This window comes from Bufo bufo, chromosome 1 (assembly GCF_905171765.1).
Source record: "Bufo bufo chromosome 1, aBufBuf1.1, whole genome shotgun sequence".
Classification (NCBI taxonomy): Eukaryota; Metazoa; Chordata; class Amphibia; order Anura; family Bufonidae; genus Bufo; species Bufo bufo.
In genome coordinates, this window is record NC_053389.1 from 345,303,693 (window position 1) to 345,326,449 (window position 22,757).

Consider the following 22,757-nt stretch of genomic DNA (forward strand, 5'->3'; position numbering starts at 1 on the left):
ATTGTAGTAGCTTTCCAGGTGTGGACCTCTTCTTTCTAGAGGGTAAAATGAGGATTGGCTTTTTAATGGGGGTTTTATGGTATTCATTGGTTCTGGGGTGTATGTATCATTGTCAGTGTTGATTAAGTGGAGGCCGTGGCGCCATCTGTTCTGGTGATGTTGGGTCGTGGGTTTTTGTTTATCCCAGAGTTTTTAATGCAGAAGTGGCGTTGAAGGGTTAGTCTTCTAATAAATTGATTCAGGTCTACGAATAGCTCAAATAGGTCTGGTTTGCTGGTGGGGCAAAAGGAGAGGCCCTTGCCAAGTAGTTGGATCTCGGTTTCTTTTAGGGTGTAACCAGATAGATTGAATATACCAATTTCTTTTAATGATTCGAAATCGGATTTTATGGTAATTGGATCTTGGGTTTGTGTTTTTTGTTTATTGGTAGATCATTTCTTACTGCCTCTACATCCTCTGTAGCGGGGTGTGGTCTTTTTTTGAGGTTCGGAATTGGACTGTAGAAATTGGTGATTTTCGGTGGATCTTGCGAGGAGATAGGAGGGCCCTGGTGTGGAGATAAGTGTGTTCAGAACTTGTGTGCTGGATATGTTTAAGCGGGGCGGGGGTTGTATGACAGGAAGGTTCAAAAGGGCCCGCCTCCTCACTCATCTTCAGTGTCTTCTGGACTTGACAGGCCCTAAACTTACACACTCATTCATAACCTTTACCAGTGACTTTACTATTCTTTGTTATACATATTAAAACGCATATATATAACTGTAGACTAATTATTTAATCTCATAACTAGTCTTCTTTTTTTTTGGGGGGGGGGGGAATATAAGCGGTGCCGTCATGGAGGATTCGCGAAAAAGGAATTACCGGTAAGACTAATTCAACTTTTCCCCTTCCCTCCATGACGGCACCTTACTTGGAGAGCTAACAGATTAATGAATTAGGGAGGGACTACTACTTGTAAAACTTTCCTACCGTAGGATAGGTCTCTTTTAGAATCAATATCTATCCTATAGTGTTTTTCAAAAGGTATGAGGACTTGACCAGGTTGCTGCCCTACAGATTTGATCCAAGGAAGCGGATGCTTCTTCTGCCCATGAAGTCGATACTGCCCTTGTAGAATGAGATTTGATATTTACCGGGGGTCGTTCTCCCATTGCTATGTAGGCTTCTGAGATGGCCAATTTTAGCCAATGTGCAATAGAAGGTTTGGACACTTTTAATCCTTTCCTACCTCCTAAGAATTGGATAAAGAGGTTATTAGATTTTCTCCAATCTTTAGTTTCCGATATATACCTCAGAACACACCTTCTCACATCCAAAGTGTGAAAAACTTCTTTTTTAGATCTGGGATTTTCACAAAATGAAGGAAGAACCACCTCCTCCATCCTATGGAACTCCGAGACCACTTTAGGCAGAAAGGAATAGTCAAATCTCAGGACTATTCTATCATCCCTGACAATCATGAAGGGTTTTTTTTAACAGAGAAGGCTTTTATCTCATTAAGTAACAGAAAGATATAGGCTCCAGCACTCACTTTTGTTGAAGTGTCTTTTTCTCCATCTTTATTTGGCAAGTATTCACAGACATACAGGACACAATTTCTCTCTGGTGTATTGGCTGTTGACGCGTTTCGAAAACTTCTTATTCGTAACAGTGGTGTGTGTCTGGTGTTCTCAGGTATAAGTAGCATTGTGGGTGGGTGTAATTAGCTGTTGGTTCACTCCCACTCCAAACAGCATGGGAGGAAGGGGAGGGAGATGGGCTATTATTAGCCACTTCCCAAAGCACTAGTCTCTAATGATCATCACCTGGAACACCAGACTCATTCCAGCTCAATATCTGACATACAAAAATTTACATTAAAAACATTCAAATGGGGTTGCAGCAGAATAGATCATTCGTCGCATAACCTTTATCTCTTATGACATAATAAAAGCTATGTAACATGCAGATAAAAGAGAAGGAAAAAAGAAAAAGAAAAAAAACTCTGCTAATATGCCTCCTGCGGTTTATAGGTACCTGTTCACATTGGAGTTACGTTCCATCCTATTTTTGTTTACTTTTTAATTTCAGGAAAAAAACTGTATCTCATTAACCCTACGTGCAGAAGTAATGGCAACTAGGAATACGGTTTTAAGGGTCAGATATCTAATATTTGGTAATTCCAAGGGTTCAAAAGGGGGTTTAGTGAGACCGGAGAGAACAGTGCTTAAATCCCACGAAGCGACCAGAGGTCTACTTCTGGGTCTGAGCCTGTCGGTTCCCTTCATAAAGCGAATGATCCATGGATTAGATGCTATTTTTTCATCTAAATAGGCGCTTAATGCTGAAATTTGTACTCTAAGAGTGTTAGGTTTTAAACCCTTATTAAAGCCTTCTTGGAGAAAGTCTAGAATAGACAAAAAACTTCCCGCTAAGTTAGAAGGATTTTCTGAACAACAGGAAACATATCTGTTCCAGATTTTACGGTAAATTTTATTTGTGACTTCTTTTTTACTGGCTAGCATGGTATTAATTACCCTGTCAGACAGACCCTTAGATTTTAAGATTGACCTTTCAGGATCCAAGCCGAGAGGTGCAGACTTTGTGTCTTTGGGTGTAGAACCGACCCTTGACTTAGGAGGTCTTCTGACCAGGGTAGAATCCATGGTTCCTCCGTGGACATTTTTGCCAGGAGAGGAAACCAAGATCTCCTTGGCCAATTTGGTACGATTAGAATTACACTGGTCCTCTCTTCTTTTATTTTCCTGAGTACCCTTGGAATCAGAGGCAGAGGTGGGAAGCAATATGCCAGTTGGAATTTCCAAGGTAGAGCCAGTGCATCCGTCCCTGCACTCCTCGGATCCCTTGGATCTAGGGAAAAATAAGCTAGTAATTTTGCATTCATCTTGTTTGCAAATAAGTCTATCTGGGGAAGACCCCATTTTTGTGTTAAGGCTTGAAAAATGTCCTTCTTTTAAACTCCACTCCCCCGGATCTAATTTCCTGCGGCTGAGGAAATCCGCTTGGATGTTTTGTGTCCCCTTTAAAAAAAAAAAAAACGCTGATAGGGAGAGGAGATTCTCCTCTGCCCACAAGAAAATTTTGTTAGTTAAGGCTTGTAGTCGCTCGCTTTTCGTTCCTCCCTGGTGGTTTATATACGCTACAACCGTCTTGTTGTCGGATCTTATTTGTACATTGGAACCTTTTAGCTCCTCTTAGAATTAACTTAGAGCCTCCCAAACCGCCAGAAGTTCCCGGTGATTTGAAGAGTATTTTTTCTGGGATTGGGACCCCTCCCCTTGGGCCGACAATGTTTGGAAATGCACTCCCCAGCCCCAGAGATTGGCATCCGTGGTGAGGATCAACTGATTTCTCACTATCCACGGTACTCCCTTCTGCAGGTTTGAATTTAATTCCCACCATTTTAGTGAGGACAGAATGTGATCCGGAATAGTCTGTCTAAGGAATCCTGCTTCCGGTTCCATTTTCTTAACATAAATCTCTGAAGAGGACGGGAATGCATTTGCGCCCACTTCACTGCCGGGATGCAAGCTGTAAAAGACCCTATCAGGGTCATCGTTTGCCTTATGGTGTGGGTTTTTGTTTTCTGAATTGTTTTACTTGGGATTGGATTTTTGCAACCTTCTCTACTGGTAAAAAACATTTTTGACTCACTGAATCTATGAGAATTCCCCCAAAAACTATTTTTTGCGTGGGAACTAAGTGAGATTGGTTTCTAGGTCTTTCTGGAAGTCCCCCACTATCAAAAGGTTGTCCAGGTATGGAATTATCATTACTTTCTCCTTTCTCAGAGGGGTTATCATCTCTAGCATAATTTTCGTTAAAAGCCTGGGGGCAGTTGTTATCCCAAACGGCAGTGCTTGAAACTGAAAATGTTTTAGATGCCCTTGGACCCCTACCGCTATTCTCAAAAATTGTTGTGACTCTGGATGAATGGGTACGTGAAAATACGCATCTTTTAAGTCTATGGATGCTAGAAATGCCCCTTCTTGTAAAACTTTGACCGTGGTTTTTATAGATTCCATCTTGAATTTTGCGTACTTTATGGACTTGTTCAGCATTTTCATAATTTATGATAAGACACATTTTCCCGTTTGGCTTTTTTACCATAAAAACCCTGGAATAACATCCCAGACCGACTTGATTCGTCGGTACAGGAACAAGAACGTTCATCTGAACTAGCAGTTCGATTTTTTGCTCCAGATATAGCTGAAGATGTTCCGAGCTTTGAACTGGAGTCTGAACAATTAGAGTGGGGGGACTTTTGACAAAGGGAATACTGTACCCTTCGTGGAGGGTATTTAATAACCAGCGGCTGCATGAGTATTTTCCCAGCGCTCCACGAATTTCCCCGGTCTTCCCCCCCACTGGGGTTCTGGCGTCATTTTTTGGAAGACTCCTCAGAACGCGGAGAGAACATAAAGCCCTTCCCTTTCTGTTTTCCCAATCTCCAGTTTTCGGTTTTACTCCTTTTGTTTTGAAAACTACCCTTCTTTTTGGGACGAAAAAATTGAGTTTTCCTTTTCTTTGTATCTTCCGGGAAGCTCTTTTTGGAATCAGAGGCTTTCTCTAGAATCTTATCTAAGTCCTGACCAAAGAGAAGATTACCATAAAACGGGATGTTGCATCATTTTGCCTTGTAGCCTGTGTCTCCAGACCAAGCTTTTAACCAAAGTGCCCTTCTAGAGTTGTTAGCTAGGGCCGTAGCTCTTGCGGTCAGCCTAACGGAATCCGCTGTTGTGTCTGACAAAAAATCTACAGCTTTTGATAAGAGGGGGAAGGAGTCTGCAAAGTTTTCGTATGGGGTATTGGATTTTAGTAATGCTTCCAGCTGTACCAGCCAACTTTTTAGGGATCTAGCTACGTATGTGGCCGCGATATTAGGTTTAAATAATGCCGCGGCCGCGTCCCAGGTTCTCCTAAGGTTAGCATCCACCTTTTTATCCGTAGGGTCACGTAATGACCCCGTATCTACAAACGGTAAAGGAGTACCCTTAGCAAGTTTGCGAGTGATAAATCTATTTTGGGACAATTTAAGAACGGGGATAATTCTTTTTTGTCGAAGGGTAGCCTTTTTCTAATTGTTCAGGGCAGAAAAACTTTTCTGTCTGGATTTTTCCACTCCCTCAAAATAAGAGACTGCAGATTTTGGTGTACCGGAAATACTCTCTTTTTCTTGGTTTCTAATACTGAAAACATTCTATCTTGGGCGGATCTATGTATTTTTTCTTCTTTAATTTCCATGGTATCCCTAACCGCTTCTAATAGATCGTTTATATCGTCGGATGAAAATAAGTAATTTTTAAAATCGCCATCAGAGTCAGAATTACTACTACTCTCATCGCTATCCGAAGAAACATCGGAAGAGAAAGATGTAGAGGTTTTTAAGGGCGATTTTTGCCTGAACCCCTGTTTTGATGTTGATGGTATGCTAGCGGCTGCTGAAAAATCTGAAAAAGAAGACTTTATTTCTTGCTTAATCAGACCCTGCAGTTCCTGTCTTAAAGACGGGACTTCCTCCCTGACTATGTTATCAATGCACTTTTCACAAAGTCTTTTAGGATGATTTTCGGGGAGTTTAACAGAACATACGCGACATCTAAGAACTTTAGATTTTTGCGCAATTTTAGGTTTAACAGTCATACAAAAGGAATAGATGAGAAAGGCTTATTAGCAGCATGTGCAAGCAGCATTCCATACTCACAACCTGGATGTCACTCACTGCAACAGGTTGTTCCATAGCTTCCTCCGGATCCATGTGTGTGGATGGCCGAGGCTGCAGTAATGCTTGCCACTTCTCTGGTCAGAGGGTGACATTCGTCTTGACCAGGGCGCCAGTTTTAAATCCGCATGGCCGGAGGTCTCCCCAGGACCTCCGACATCATCCAGGCCGGCATCATCAAGCCACCCCTATTAAACCCCCGGATGACGTCACCCGCCGGAGCCGAGAATCTCGGGTAGCGGACGGCCTAGAACCCGGAAGTGCTCCCTTGAGTGTCCGGGTGCCGCAGCCTGCCACTATGCGCGCGCGAGTTATAACAAACAAAAAAACGCGGCAGGCACTCCACAGAACGGACTTACTTGCCCAAGGTAAGCCCGTAGCCGGCGCAATGCACCCTCCATCATGCGCATAGCTCCCGATCGGAGCGCAGAGATAACTCCTATCCTCCACCTGGCAGGGACAGGAAGACACTGAAGATGAGTGAGGAGGCGGGCCTTTTTGAACCTTCCTGTCCCTGCCTGGCTGGAGGAGGAGGATAATCTCCAAGTAAGGTGCCGTCATGGAGGGGAGAGGAAAAAATATAAATTTACTTGCTTCAATGCCCCTGCAACCTATATTATGTTGGCCGCACCACACAAACCCTCAGGGAGCGCATGAATGAGCACAGATCAAATATAAAAAGAAAAGTTTTGACACACAGTGTATCACACCATTATTCCTTGTCACATGAGGGTAATCCCCTAGATCTTAAAGTAATTCTATTGGAACAATCCCCCTCCTTCCAACAATTATGTCGGAAGGAGATGTTCTGGATATAACAACTTAATACCCTTACTCCATATGGTTTAAATGAAACATTTGAACATGTCAACTACTAAATATTCACACTATATATATATATAAATAACAAAATACAGGTCCTAATAAGACATCACTCTCAGTTTTATGCCCACCAATTCCTCTATATCGTTTTATCCCCATCAGCTCCCCCATAAAAAAACCATCTATGTAGTTATCTATCTATTTATTTATATATTTATTGATCTATTAAATTATGGCTTATTACAGGACATTAATTAACATAGCACTCGAAGTAACAAAACACATTAGACCTAAAGTCATGACGTTTAATGGTATTGCGTATAGATAGAACTCAAGAACCCCAAATCACAACCCCAATACAACCCTCCTACACCATCCCAGACCCTGATCTTATTGTATATCTGTGTGTACATCTCTCTCATAACGTACATATATCCCATGAATATCATTGTATTTCTACACTCACATGATCACACAGGGGAACCATATATATACAAAAATATGAAAATGAAAAAAGGAGTGAAAATAACGAGACAAGCAGTATATCCACTTTTAGGTTATTTTATTTCACTTTTTTACATCGTTTTATACATCGTCTTTGAATTCGAAAAAAAACAAACAATAAATGTCACCACAATGATTTTTATACTTAAGAGGCTCCTTTATATGTCACAACAACAAATCTAAACACTATTATCCTGATAAAGTCATGACAAACTGAGACCGAATAACCAAAGAAACCTTATTGGCCGGAAAAAGAACATGCGTTCCAGCTTGGAACGCACCACCACCGGAATGCAACTTCTGGACCTGCGCACAGGTCGCCGAGTCACTCCAGGAAGAAGCGCAATGCTCAAAGTTCCTGGGCATGTGCACAAGAAAAAGATGCGTTCCAGACTGACACGCACCAACTCCGGCCACACACAGCATCCCGCACCCTTCCGATTATGCGCACCAACACAACCTGACACTTCCGCTTCCGGACGGCTGAAAATTCGGCGAAAGAATCCTCCCACATACTTTTGGCGGTCTTTTTGTCAGTACCCTCGGGGTATAAATACCCCATACTTTTGGATTATATGCAATTGCTCCTGATGAAGGGATGTGCCTGTCCCGAAACGCGTTGAGCCGGATTTTTGTACTACAATAAAGACAACGGAACAGAAGCCCCTTTGTGATTGGCTGCCTTCATCTTGTAACATCCTAGAAGTGATCCAGGCTGGGGGGTGTTAGGTTTACAGGTGTATTATGCTTATCCTAATAAACCACCCCCCTCGTGAAGTGAGTAAAAGTATATGATACTTTAGTATTTTGTTTGATACATGTATCTTTTTATACACTCTTTTACTCATATGTTTTAACCTATATGCTGTATTTACCTGCCATACATTGGCTTGGTCGATTCTATGGACGACGGCCTCCTGGATACGTACCCACACCACATCTATTGTACGAAATATTTTCAACTATTATTTATCAAAATATATATTTATTATACATACTCATCACTTAAAAGTATTGGCGCTCGCATCTGGTTTTCAGGAACAGGCGGATTTGGGTGGAATTACCACCCATTAACCCTCCTATCTCCTTCTATCCCACTTGTAAAGACATTAACACAGCTTGTCTTTTTCTTTGATTCTATTTTGTCTCATATTACTATTATAATTCAGGCAGATGTGGGGGAGCACAAACAGGTAATTCCACTTCTTCCTCACTGTCCTATGTCTGGCTGTAAGACAATTGGCTGGAGCATGATCCTCCCCCTCTGCTGTCTGCAGTTGGACGCAAAAATGGTTACATCTCAACCTTTTCAGCCATTCCAAAGTAGAAAATAGAACATACATCGTATTAGCAGGAAACTAACAACTGCATTTTGGATTTCTACAAGGCTGTTTTTTTTAGGAAGTGAAAATCCTGCAGACTGTGGCCCCAGTCACATTACCATATTTTTGCTCCTCATCATTTGCGGAACGGATGTGGGCCCATTTATTTCAACGGGACCGCAAAAAATGCGGACACCGTACGTCCCACATCTCTGCAAAAAAGATAGAACATGTCTTATTCTTGTCCATTTTGCGGAAAGGAAAAAGGCATTGTTATAATGAATCCGCAAACAAATGGATGCAACATGGACGTCACAAGGACGCCATCCATACTTTTTGCAGATCTGCATTTTGCAGACTCTAAAATACAAACAAACAGTCGTGTGAATGGAGCCTGGCAATGAGGGCAATTACATTGTATCTGTACTTTTATCTTTCTTTTCTATGTTTAGTGTTCCTTCATCTCTAGGCACAACATGTTAAAACAAAAGTAGTAAAAAAAAAATTTTAAAAAAGAAATTCAACTGTGATACATACTTTTTTTCACTATCATTTTGCTGTATATCCTTGAGACAGAAAGAAAAGTCAATGATGCCCACCTAAAACAGCAAAAGAAAAAAAAAAAAGAAAAAAAAAAGTAAAAATTAAAATAACACAAATGTCTACAAGCAAAGTAATATGAAATCCAAAAATAAAACCCTCTTTAAAATCTAGTTTCACTTATATACAGTAGATAAGTAAAAAAAATATAGGGGGGAGATTCACAAAAAAAAAAAAAAAAATGTGCCTAAAGTGGCAAAAAAGCTGAATACAAGGCACTCACCACATTTTTTATGCGTTTTTCACACTTTTTGCACCTTCCAGGACAGTGCTGAAAAGTGTCTAGAAACAGGGGCATGGTTAAGGGAGTCATAAAATGCTGCAAATTTACTATATATTTTTTTTTTTGCGTGCAAAATAGCAAATTAAAGTACACCAGCCACAAAGGAAGAGAAAATTACCTAACGAGCGGAGCCAAATTTATAACTTTGTGTGCTCCACATAACTCTTTATGACAAAAACTCTTTCCAATAATCTTTATAAGCAAAAAAAATGCATCCATAAATAAAATGAAACAAGGAGAACAACTTCTTAGGCTACCAAACTCAAAATGAGGAAAACACATTTTTCCCACACTTTACTTTAGAATTTACTAATAGACAGTTTTCTTTAGATTTTTTGGAGAGATGGAGGGATTTACATTTTGCACTGATACCTCATAGCTAGAATATATTATGTATCATATCATATAGCATATCATTATGGCACACAATGATGTTTATGTATATTAAAAATGTACTGAGGATATGATGAAACAACAAACACATGAATAGCAGCTAAGCTACTATTTTTTATGTTTAACCTAAAAGAAAAAATGTCATTGATTTTTGAATTTTATTGCACTCTTACCTGTGAATCTAAATCTTCTCCCTTGAGGCATAAATTTGCATCAATCATGTTAAGTCCCATAAGAAGCCCAACAATAACAGCTCCTTCTTCCTCCATCATTAAAGCTTCATGCTCATAAAAATCACTTGTATAAAGAAAAAGAAAAAAAAAACATTAACATTAGTAATAATAGATATTCACATGTTTAAGGGGTTGTCCAAGTTATTTTTATTGATGACCTATAGGGATAGGTCATCATTATCAGATCGGCAGGGCTCCGACACTCGGCACCCACACTATTCAGCTGTTTGAAGAGAAGGTGCGTACTCTGCCAGCGCTGCCTTCTCGTCACTGTTTATCTGCTTGCCATTACAACAATAGTGGTGAGCAGGTGTTATTACAAGAAGCCTTCCCATTCACTTCAATGGGACAACTCGTTCCTATTCAAGTGTATAAGAAGCCATCCTATTGAAGTGCATGGAGCTGCTTAGGTGTAATTACTGTACACCTGCTCACCGCTGCTGTTGTGACGACGAACAGGTAAATAATGAAGATAAGTAAGCAATGGCAAGGTGCCCGCCTACTCTTCGACCAGCTGATCGTCGGGGGTGCCCGGTTCTGATATTGATGACCTATCCTGAGGAATAAATAAAAATAACTTGAACAACCCCCTTAAGTTGAGTTGTCCGGTCTAGGAGTTTCATGTGCAAAATAAAAAAGCACTCGTGTCCACAGTTCCAATTCCCAGCTCTGTGGATCTTTGCCGATCCAGAAGTGGCTTGGTCATGTGACTATGGCAGCCAGTCAATGGCCTCAGCAGTCACATGTGTATGGTATATTACTGCTGGCATAGGTTCTAAACAGCACCTGAAGTACATTGCATACTTTATGATCAAAATGACCACTCACCAGGTCAAGGTGACCTCTTTAAAGTGGATGGACTTACGTACTTTGATTAAAAAGTATAAAAAGTATCAGGAAACAGCGGTTGCATAGAGCCAGATCCCCACCGATCTGATATTGATGACCTATACTGACAATAGGTCATCAATATATATGGCCTGCTCAACACCTTTAATCCCTACTTGGTTTCAGTTTCGATAAAGAGATACCACAATGAGCAGGTGGGTTTGGTGCTATGTCCTTTTAGATAACTTACTCAAAAAAGGTCATGTTGACGTGCTTAGTAGAGATGGCCTTGCGGTTTGCCCGGCGGTCATTTCGCGGCGAACTTTGCTCGTTCGCTGTTTGCCGAACGGGCGAACATATGGCGATATTCGCGCCTGCCATATTCTTTTACATTGTGCAGAACTTTGACCCATGACACATCCATCAGGTGGTACAGGACAGCCAATTGAGACATTTCAGCACATGGACATACCCCCTACCCTATAAATAAACCCGATCTGGCCGCCATTTTATATTCAGTCTTTTGCCAGTGTAGGGAGAGGTTGCTGTGTGGAGCAGAGACAGACTGTTAGGGACACAAAACGCTAGCTAATAGGGCCTCAAAAGTCCTTTTAATGACTGGTATAGGTGTGCTATCGATAGGTGTGACATACTGAGGGTTGTAATATACTTCTATATATACTTTGTAACATAGAAAGTATATTATAGTGCAATTGTATTGTGCAGCAGTTGTGTGCGGTTCTGCAGCCACACAAGAGTGCTAAATGCTATTGGAACAAATAATTTCTACTGGTGTGATTTACCAGTTGCCCCCCCCAAAAAACTGATTGAGGCAGGGGTGTTATATACCAATAATATACTTTCTATATAGTGCATTTAGGTAGTGCAGCATTTGTTTGCGGTTTTGCTGCGTTACCGCAGCTCCACAGAGTGACAAACGCTATTGGAACCAATAATTTCTACTGGTGTGATATACCAGTTGCCCCCTAAAAAAACTGATTGAAGCAGGCTTCCGTGCCCCAAATGTTCGAGCGAAAAAAAGAGGATGACGCCGGATAACCCTCTTGCCCGACGGCTGACCGCTGGCTTGTCAGAACTGCTAGCCCGACAACTACTGCCATATAAAACTGGTGGACTTGGAGGCCTTTAGAAAATTTGTGGCCATTGGCACACCGCAATGGAAGGTCCCCGGAAGGAAATATTTCTCCCAGAAGGGCATCCCAGAGCTATATGGCCACGTTCAGCGGCAAGTGAATGTACCTCTGGCAAACAGTGTCGGTGCCAAGAAACATCTGACCACAGACACGTGGTCTAGCAAACACGGGTAGGGAAGGTAGATAACTTTTACTGCCCACTGGGTGAACCTTCTGACGACCGTCAAGCATGTATCCCGTGGCACCCGTGTAGATATGGCGTTACCGCCACGGATTGCATGCAGGCCTGCCTCTTCTCCTCCCCCTACTCCATCCTCCCTCTCCTCATCGACTGACTCCTCCTTTTCCGCTGCTACCGTGTCTTCCGCTGCACCCCCCCAAGCTCCCCAGAACCTATTTGATGTGCCAGGCGAGACGTTGCCATGCTGTGTCTGTTGTGCCTGGAAGCCAAGAGCCACACCGGTCCTGCACTCCTTTCAGCTTTGTGGTCACAGGCCGATCAGTGGCTAACCCTGCTCAATTTGACAGTTGGCAAAGTGGTGTGCGACAACGGTGCCAATCGCTGAAACAGGGCAAAATGACACACGTGCCATGCATGGCACACGTCCTGAACTTATTCGTGCAGCGATTCGTTGCCAAATACCCGGGGTCCAGGACGTCTTGCGGCAGGCCAGGAAAATCTCTGGCCATTTTAGAAGATCTTACACGGCCATGGCTCGCCTTGCTGACATTCAGCGGCGACACCACCTGCCCGTCAGATATCTGATTTGTGACTGCCCAACGCGATGGAACTCCACCTTGTATATGCTTCATAGGCTGCTCCAGCAGAAACGTGCAGTAAACGACTACCTGTACGAACTCTGCGGCAGGACAGGTTCTGGGGAGCTTGGTTTTTTTTTCATTGAGCCAGTGGCTGCTAATGCACGACGCATGCAGACTTCTGCGGCCATTTGATGAGATCACCAAACTGGTCAGTCGCAGCCAAGTCGCCATCAATGACATCGTACCTTACGCCTTCTTTCTGGAGCATGCATTGTGTTGTGTCATTGATCAAGCCGTCGAGAAGCAGGAAGATGAGGAAGTCGCAATGCTGGATGAATTCCCAGGGGGGGGCTACTCAATCTGAGACAAGTCAACAACAGGAGTCTAAAGAGGAGTCAGAGGAGGATGGTGCCGGGGCGGAGGAGGAGCAAGAAGAGCATGCTTTAAACTTTTCTGGGATCCCTGATGTTGTCCGTGGCTGGGGGGAGGAGAACGAGGACAACATTATCCTGGATGATGAGCAGGAGCCAGGCCACTCAATCGTTTCCAGTTTAGTACAAATGGGGGCCTTCATGCTCCAGTATTTGAAGAGGGACCCCCGTATAAAAAGCATAAAGGCCAAGGACCAGTACTGGGTGGCAACGTACTTAGACCCCTGGTACAACACAAAATGACGAAAATGTTACCAGCATCACAGAGGGCTGTCAGAATGCAGCACTTCCAGGCCTTGCTTCGAGAAATTCTGCTTTTGCAGGCGCTGGCAGAGGAATTTCCACTCACAGAGAAACAGTTGCGGGTACCAATCCAACAGCGCATGCAAGAAGAGGGCGGTTTGAAGATGTGTTGGTGACTTCGGATATGAGATCATTCTTGCAACCAACCCATCGACAGCCGTCCTCTGGATCCAGCCTCAGGGAACACCTAGACCGAAAGGTGTCCGACTACATCGGGTTAACGGCCGACGTGGACTCTCTGAGAAGTGATGAACCCCTGGACTACTGGGTGTGCAGGCTTGACCTGTGGCCAGAGCTGGCACAATTTGCCATGGAACTGTTGGCTTGCCCCTCGTCCAGTGTCCTTTCCAAAAGGACGTTCAGCGCAGCAGGGGGGATCGTGACCGATAAGCGCACTCGCCTAGCTCACGACTGTGGACTACCTCACATTTTTAAAAATGAATGAGGCATGGATCTCGAAGGAATTCAACACATGTGTCGAGTCAACCACGTTTGATTGAATTTCCTCATGACAGCCCACAAATATTCGCCACCACCTAGAACAAATCACGGTCCCTGTCTTAGGTAAATACAGCAGCATAAAAGGCCTTTTATGTCCGTTGAATGCCTCATTTTTGTGACCTGTACTGGCCGACAGTTAAATTTTTATCCTGTGACCGCCTAATGTACCTTCAGCCACAGAATACAAAAGTTCTTTGCTGTCAGGTGAATGCCTATTGGCTAATTTTTGGGGCCTGTACTGGCCGGCAGTTACATATTTATCCAGTGACCTCCTAATGTACTTCCAGCCACAGAATCCAAAGTTCTGTGCTGTCAGGTGAATGCCTATTGCCTAATTTTTGGGGCCTGTACTGGCCGACAGTTCCATTTTTTATCTTTAGCCACATAATCACACCCTTGTCTCACTCCTCTGCCTCTCATTATGGTGGTGTATGAACCGCATTCACCATAAGGACCTTCTAATGTCACAGAGTCATGTGACTGTGCACCTCACCCCATACTGTGCCCCCTTATTCCCTGCATTGTGCCCTCTTACCACACTCTGTGCAGTGCCCTCTTTTATCCGGTCACTGTATGGCAGTGTTATCCGGTCACTGTGCAGAGGTGTTATCCGGTCAATGTATGGCGGTGGTATCCAATATCTGGATGGCCATAACTGTATCCCTTTCCCTTCCCACACCATCCTTTTTTAGACCTGGCATGAGCGGGAAAAATAAGCAGATTGCTGTGCTAGGGACCTTTGCACCACAATCTGTGTCAGAAATACGCCTAACATAGACTAATTTCTATATAATAAATGACCACCTAATTGTATTATTATTCGGGGGTAGGGCTAATATCTTTATATTAAATAGATTCTACTGTATTACACTGTGCCCTGTATTTCCCAGTAGAAAATGATCCTTGGGAAACTGTCCTCATCCCTGACCACCAGGACCAGGTAGCGCTCTGTCAGTACATGGCGGCCTCCCCTCTCCGCCACGCTGCTCTGCTATGTACTGGTGCTTATTCTGACACTAGGGCTGGGTTCACATCCTATTTTTGGCAACTATTTAATGCATACCAAAAATGTATGTGTTAACAGATGCCTCAGACTGATGCCGTAGAGTGGCGTCCGTTCACCATACAGTTCCATGGTAGAAAAAAAAAATTGACGTTAACGTATGCATTTCCTCTCTCTCTGCGCACACAGATTTGCAATTGCCTAAAAATAGAATAATTGGAAACAGCTGTCACAAAGTAACAAAGAACCAAAATAGAAACAGGACATCTTTGGCGCCCAACGTGGGGCTCGAGGAGAGGACCCCCTGTTCTCGTACCCCCGGGGACCGGACAAGGGGAGGCGCAATAACGGACACCGGGATCGCGACCCGTAAAATAAGGTAGGAAAATAGAAGTTATCCTACTTGTATTGTGTCCCCTGGTGTAGCCTCTTAGAATCAGTTTGAGGGAAGGGTGTGGCAGCAGTCTGGGGCATCTTCGAGGGCATGTGAGTAAGAACCCCATAGTTAAATAGTGTATACTTTGGAAGATGAAGATCTTTGTGACAGTTGCTATTGTGTTGCCTTGTGTGCCTGAACCTGACAGACAGTCAGAGTATCTGTCCGTCACTGAAGAGGTCTCAGAAAGGGGAGGAATCGGTTTAATATGCTGGCCAGTGTTTTGCCTCAGAATTAGACTCAAAACAGGCTGCAGGCACGTATCCGTCTAGTCCTTCCCCTGGTCGGCTCCAGTAGGCTCAAGGATGACCGCAGAGTGAGTTGTGATGGGAAACTCAGAGTTTGAATAAGGACTCTTTCACACCTACCCGGTATGTGAAAGACAGAAAGGGAAATAAATTCTTAAAGGGTTTCAGTACGTTAGAAAGGAACTTTGGTATACCAAAGGGTGGAACCTTGTGTAGTGAAACATGGGACAACTTGTTGAAGAAAAAACGAGGAAAACTAGAGGATCAAAAGTTAACTCCGCTAGTCAGAGCATGGCGGGATTGTAGTAGGGAATTTGAGGAGACGGGAGGATGTCAGGAATATGATAAAAAGTTAAAGATGTTTGTTTGTACCATGAAGAAATTAGGAAGTGCTGACCGTCCACCGCCCTATAAAAATGGCATCAAGTTAACTGATGATGCATGGGTTTGTAATGTATGTGGACAACAGAATCCAATCTTTAGAGAAAATTGTCTAGCTTGTGGGGCACCACGCCCACAACATCATGTGTCCATGTTTCCTGTGAGTACCCTCCCAGTCCCAGCCACTGCACCATCTTGTCCACAGCCACCGCCCCATAGGCGACCAGAGATACTTCTCTGCCCAAAACCTCCCGTCTCAAAAGCTACTCCATTATATCCCATAGTCTATCCAGATGGGACAGTTAAACAGGTACCTATGAATATCATGGTTGCCGGAAAGGATGAAAAAGGTGAGGCAGAAGGGACAACTGGTAAAATGGCACAAGAGTCAGCAGAGCAATATCATGCAGACAGTACTGGTACCCCTGTAGGTGAACAACCAGTTAGCCCCAATCTTAATACAAGATCTTTTGCACAGTCATCAGGGGGACCCGTGATCAATAAGAAGGCACCCCAGATGAAGTTGCAACCATTAGACGGTTGTTCCCCCATAGTACGGATTTCCAAGAGCAACTAAATACCCTACAGGATCAGATAAAAGATACAGAACTTAAAACTTATGAAACTATAGTTAACACTTTAGGCCAGATAAGACCACCCACCGGACCACCCAAATATGTTTCTTTTACACCGCAACAGCTGTTCACCATAGTGAATATGCTGCCTGACCCAGAAACACATGCCATGCCATTCTACAGGAAAATGCAGCAGGTATATCAAACATATGGCTGCACATGGTCTGATTGAAAGAGTATAGTAGAAAACAAAACAGGAGATTATTCCTCTATAGTGCTAGACCACATAAAAGAGCCCACTTTGAACGGGGCCAATTTTGATCCCCGTGATGAGTATTCTGGAATACACTTCATACATGGACAGCAAGCGTGGGCAAAGGAGAAGTTAGCAGAACAGTCCTCTACGCTCCAAGATAAGACAGAATCTACAGAGAAGTTTGCACTGAGGGTTAAACAAACTTATCAGGACATGGGATATAATCTGAAAGAACCTGTCCACATGCGCCTTCTATCCCGTACCCTAGTGGATGGTCTGCGCCCAGAAATAAACAAACTGTTAATTTCAGTCCGTCCTGAATGGAAGTCCTTGCCCTTTGACCAGTTAGAACAGATAGCAAAAGGGTTGGAAGCAAATGCCCCGAGGCGAACTCGAGCCATAATGGCTGTAATGAGTGCAGACAATCAGTCCTTGCCCCGAGTCTGTTTTGGGTGTGGCAGGCCAGGTCATATCAGACGCCTTTGTCTAAGTCGCCATCTGTGGCAAGCTTACCAAGAAAGGGGAAGTCAACAACAGTCAGACTTTCCCCCCCCTCCTTCAGTCTAGGAGGCAGGCAAACCAGTGTCAGGAAGGTTTTCACAGTATATGGCAGTCACCGCCCCTCCTGCCGGCCCCTCCCCCAGTATAACTCTGGAGGTGGCTGGAAAAGACATCCCATTTCTAATTGACACTGGTGCAGCCCGCAGTGTACTCTCTGAGACTGTCACCCTTCCACACTGGCTTACTGACATAACCCTTCCATGCTATGGACTTGAAGGTGTTGTCCAACATAATCCCACCACCAAATCCTTAGAGGTATCAAGTTGCAGTCCTCAGTTACACATGCCTCCGGGAACTTTATCCCAAATTGTTGTAAGTAGCACCTGCCCCCTTAATTTACTTGGAGCTGATTTCTTGCAAAAGATACAGGCCAATATACAGTTCTATGAAGACGGCACTGTTACTCTCTCCACCGGCCTAAATCCTGAACAAACTTGTGCACTCATGGCTCTGCAGACAGTACAGGCAGAGGTTAAGGACAGCTCAAGAGCTGAAGCCCCTGAGCTTGATCAATTACCACCTAGTTTATGGGCAAAAGGATCTGCAGATATTGGTAGGCTTCCAGTGCCTCCTGTAGTGGTAACTCTCAAAAATCCTAATGTGTTACCCTATAAGGCTCAATACCCACTGTCTAGTGCCCAACAAGTTAAGCTAACGTCCTCTCCCTGTAATTCTCCATTATACCCCATTAAGAAAAAGAGAATAAAAGGTCAACCTCCTGTATATAGGATGGTCCATGACCTACGGGTGGTCAATGAGTGCACCATCCTAGACACCCCGGTGGTGCCCAATCCACACACGCTACTCTCAGGCATTCCACCAACAGCTGAAATGTTCACAGTCATAGACCTTGCAAATGCATTCTTTTCAGTCCCTCTACACCCTGACTCACAATACTTATTCGCTTTTACACATCTGAATCATCAATATACATGGACAGTGTTACCACAGGGAGCACAGAATAGTACTTCCTGTTTCACAAAAGCCATGTCAACAGTGCTCACACCATGGCAAGCTGAACATCCACAAGTGGCGCTATTACAATATGTGGATGACCTTCTGCTGTGTGCCCCTTCACAGGAAGTGGCCCTGAAAATGTCCATTTCCCTTCTCCATTTCCTATCCACAGTAGGCTGCAAAGTTTCCAGGAGTAAGCTTCAGTTTTGCCTCCCCAAGGTTGTATTTCTTGGACACTGCATTTCCAAAGGTTGTAAACTAAGCCAGACTTAAAACTATTACTAACTATTCCCGAGACCCCCAACCAACTGCAGACTTTCCTAGGTCTCGTGTCATATTGCAGACCTTGGATCCAAGATGCTAGCATCCTCATGCAGCCATTATATGACGGTATTCCACGTGATGCTTCTAAACCCTTTACTCTCACACCTGAAGTGCACCAGTCATTTTGTGAACTAAAAAAGGTCATATCAGCTGCTCCTGCACTAGGTATTCCTAATTACAGCCTGCCCTTTAAATTGTACATTATGGAGAAGAAGGGCCACGCCACTGGAGTCCTCACCCAAGCACATGGTGGCCGAAATCGCCCTATAGGATACTATTCCAAAAGATTAGACCCTGTGGCTCGAGCTGCTCCTTCTTGTGTCAAGGCTGTCCATGCAGCTAGCCTGCTCCTTGACACTACATCTGATATTGTGTTAGGTCATCAACTTACAATCCTGGCTCTACATGATATATCTGCCATATTGCAACAAACGCAACCAAAACATCTTACAACTCAGCGTCACCTTAGACTCCAGTGCAGCCTCCTGCTCCCAGATAATATTACAATCCAAAGGTGTCATATCATAAATCCCGCAGCCCTACTTCCTCTTCCAAGGGGGGAGTGGGAAGAATCAGAGGAAAAAGAACTGGATTTCATAGACATGCAAGCGGAAGAGGACTTACAAGAAGAAGAACTCTGGACAGCAAGGAACTCATCCTATGAAAACACGGAACATGACTGCCTAGAACTGATGGAAGCTGAAGTAGGGACTCCACCCAATACCAGTGAAACTCCACTGACAAATCCACAGTGGATCCTATTTGTGGACGGCTCCAGGTATGCCGATGACAAAGGAAGGTTTCATACTGGTATGGCAGTCACCAGTGAATTTGAAGTCCTATGTGCCAAGAAACTGAGCCCACATCAATCGGCTCAGGAGGCTGAACTACTGGCTCTAGCAGAAGCATGTTCTATGGCTAAAGAATCCACAGCCAACATCTATACTGACTCAAGATACGCCCATGGAGTGGTCCACGACTTTGGAGCCATATGGAAGGCACGTGACTTTCTAACAGCTGCTGGAACCCCCATAAAAAATGCTGTGGCAGTATCAACCCTTATGGCAGCCGTATTGCTGCCAGTTCAGGTGGCAGTTGTAAAAATAAAGGCTCATGCAAAAGGCAGACACCCCAGAAGCTAGGGGAAACGCCCTAGCTGATCAGGCTGCAAAAAAGGCAGCTATACAAGGAGAAGAAGATGTGACATTGCCCTCCCCAGTGATGTCGGTCACTGAAGAATCCACTGAAGAACTTGTTACGTGGGACCTGCTGAAGAAAATGCAGGAACAGGCCACCCCAGGTGAAAAAGGGACTTGGAAGAAAGAAGCTGCTATCAAGGAAGAAAACGGACTATGGACTCAAGGTAAAAGAGTGTGCCTTCCCAGAAGTCTATACCCCATGGTAGCTAGTCTGGCTCATGGCCCTACTCATGTGTCTAAAACCATCATGAAAGAACTGATTGACAAAATCTGGGAAGCACCAGGAATTACCCCAGTTTTGTTTAGAACATGCCAATCTTGCCTGATCTGTGCATAATGTAATCCAGGAAGAACAGAGCCCACACCAACTAAATGTCTCCCCAAGGCCCAGTACCCATTCCAACAAATTCAAATTGACCACATCCAGATGACAATGTGTCAAGGGTTTCAATATGTGCTAGTAGTGGTAGACTTGTTCTCTTGCTGGCCAGAAGCCTACCCCGTCCGAAATCAGACAGCTATAACAACTGCAAAAAAACCTAATGCCGGAAACTGTTTGTAGGTTCGGAGTACCTGAGTTCATTGAGAGTGATCAGGGCCCAGCATTCACTGCTAGCTTAACCCAGGAAGTTTGGAAGATGATAGGGTCACATTTAGCCTATCACACACCCTACAGACCACAATCGAGCGGAAAAGTGGAACACTTAAATGGGATACTGAAATCTAAACTATTGAAAATGACCAGGGAGACAGGACTCCTTTGGATACATTGTTTGCCTATTGTGCTCTTTTCTGTCAGGCACACCCCAAAGCCTCCACATAAACTCACACCACATGAGATTTTGTTTGGATCAGGGCCTCGTCTTGGACGATACTTCCCACAACAAATACAAATGCATTATGAGTCAGTTGCAAAATATGTAATAACCTTATGTAAACAATTGTCTAACATACATGCGTCAGTATTCTCTTCTATTCCAGATCCCAACGATTTAAATGACTCTCACACATTGAAACCAGGTGAATGGGTGGTGGTGAGGAAGCACGTGAGGTCTACCCTTGAACCCAGATTTGAAGGTCCATACCTGATCCTGCTCACAACACCCACCTCAGTGAAATTGGAGGGAAAACCTACCTGGATACACGCATCCCATCGATGGGATGACAATGTATTCTTGATTTACATGTCTCTCTCTCTCTCCCTCTTGTCTCTCCCTCCTGTCTGTCTGCCTCCCCCTCCTTCTTCTCCCCTACTTCCCCTTTTCAGTATTGCAATTACCAAATAATCATATGCTTGCTTTTTTTATACAAGTACATTACGTACATGACGTACATAAGTATAAAGCTTGTATGCGATAGGATAACATATAATCTGCGCACTTTTATATCCATATATAGCGAATTGCAGAACTAAGTACGTGTACTTGAGATACTGGACATTAACATTAAGCCTATCATAAATATGCTTATTAGATGCTTATTAGATAACGCCCTGATAAGGGAATATAAAAAATTTAACTTCCTCAAATAAAACAGAGTATTGTCTCATAACGTCTCGTGGTGAGTCAGTTCCTCTCTCTCTGCGCACAGATTTGCAATATTGCCTAAAAATAGAATAATTGGAAACAGCTGTCACAAAGTAACTGACATTTGGGTCAGAACCAAAATAGAACCAGAACAGTGGGTAGGAATCAAATTCTAGCTTGAATCCTTCTTGAATGGCGGCCAGTATCCAAGGAGAGGTTCCCATTTCCTTCCAGCTTGGAGCGAAATTTTTTAGTCTTGCCCCCACCTGACCTCTGGCATCATTGGGAGGATTTTGATGACTTATCTGGATTGAAAAGGAAACCTTTGCCTCTGCCTTTTAAAACCTGCCATCTTACTGAGGATTCTCTCCTTTTCTGGTCACCTCTGGACTTGTTTTGGGAACGAAAGGACCGTCTCTGGTGAAAATACTTTGGCTCTGATGGGAAACCTTTTTTCTTATCGGACTCTTTTTCTAATATGTCGTCCAAGACTGAGACAAAAAGTCTATCCACTTCGCAAGGGATCGAGCAAAGGCGGTTCTTTGAACCTGTATCTCCTGACCAGGATCGAAGCCACACAACTCTGCGGGTGGCATTTGATATAGCTGCGGATCTTGCAGAAAGCTTCACCAAGTCTGCTGAGGCGTCCGCCAAAAAATTTGAAGCTTGTTTAAGTACCGATAGGGATGCCAGGATCTCTTCTCTAGGAGTACCTGCCGCCAAATGACCTTCTAGCTGAGATAACCACACGGATAATGATCTTGCGGTGCATGTAGCTGAAATACTAGGCCTGAACATGGCTGTGTTCGTCTCCCAGGCTCTTTTCAACAGGCTCTCGCATTTCTTATTCATCGGATCCCGGAGTAGGCCCATGTCTTCAAATGGGAGTGAGGACTTTTTGTTTTTCAGGATCCTTCCACTCTCTGGATATGAGTGATTTTATATTATTGTGGATCGGAAATACCCGCCTTTTCTTCTCCCCCAGACCCTGGAACATCTGGTCTTGTAAGGATACGCTTTCCTTGGTATCTTTCAGGTTCATAGTGGCTCTTATAGTTTTCAAGAGACCTTGGGTGTCTTCTGGAAGAAATAATGGTCTGCCCGACTCATCTTCTGAGGAGTCAGAATTATTACTTGAGGTAATTTCTCCTTCATCTAACTCCAACCCATATGACAGGGAGCTCAGAGATCTATGGGAAGTAGGGGCCTGGGGAGATGAAGGTGGCAGCCTGGATTTCACTGCTGCATTCACTTCTTTAATTATATTGTGCAGAGAATCCAAAATAGAGGGGGATTCTTCAGACACAATTTTTTCCGTACATTTTGTACATAAAGATTTCTTGCCCTTAGGGACAGATTTCCGGCAAATATAGCATTTTTTGCGGCTTGATTCAGCCCCTGGTGCCTTGGCAATGGAGGTTTCTCTGCCCTAA

The 22,757-nt window shown here is 43.8% G+C and overlaps 1 protein-coding gene across 2 annotated transcripts in view; it reads right to left on the bottom strand.

Moving 5' to 3' along the window:
• LOC121009503 (RUN and FYVE domain-containing protein 1-like) overlaps positions 1-22,757 on the bottom strand; it is a 186,977-nt gene that overhangs the window by 133,594 nt on the left and 30,626 nt on the right. For both annotated transcript variants that reach the window (XM_040442693.1, XM_040442684.1), the window contains 2 exons: positions 9,820-9,943; positions 8,908-8,969 (listed from right to left, as the gene is read on the bottom strand). In XM_040442693.1, the coding sequence (XP_040298627.1) occupies positions 8,908-8,969; positions 9,820-9,943 (186 nt within the window). The remainder of the gene's footprint in view (positions 1-8,907; positions 8,970-9,819; positions 9,944-22,757) is intronic.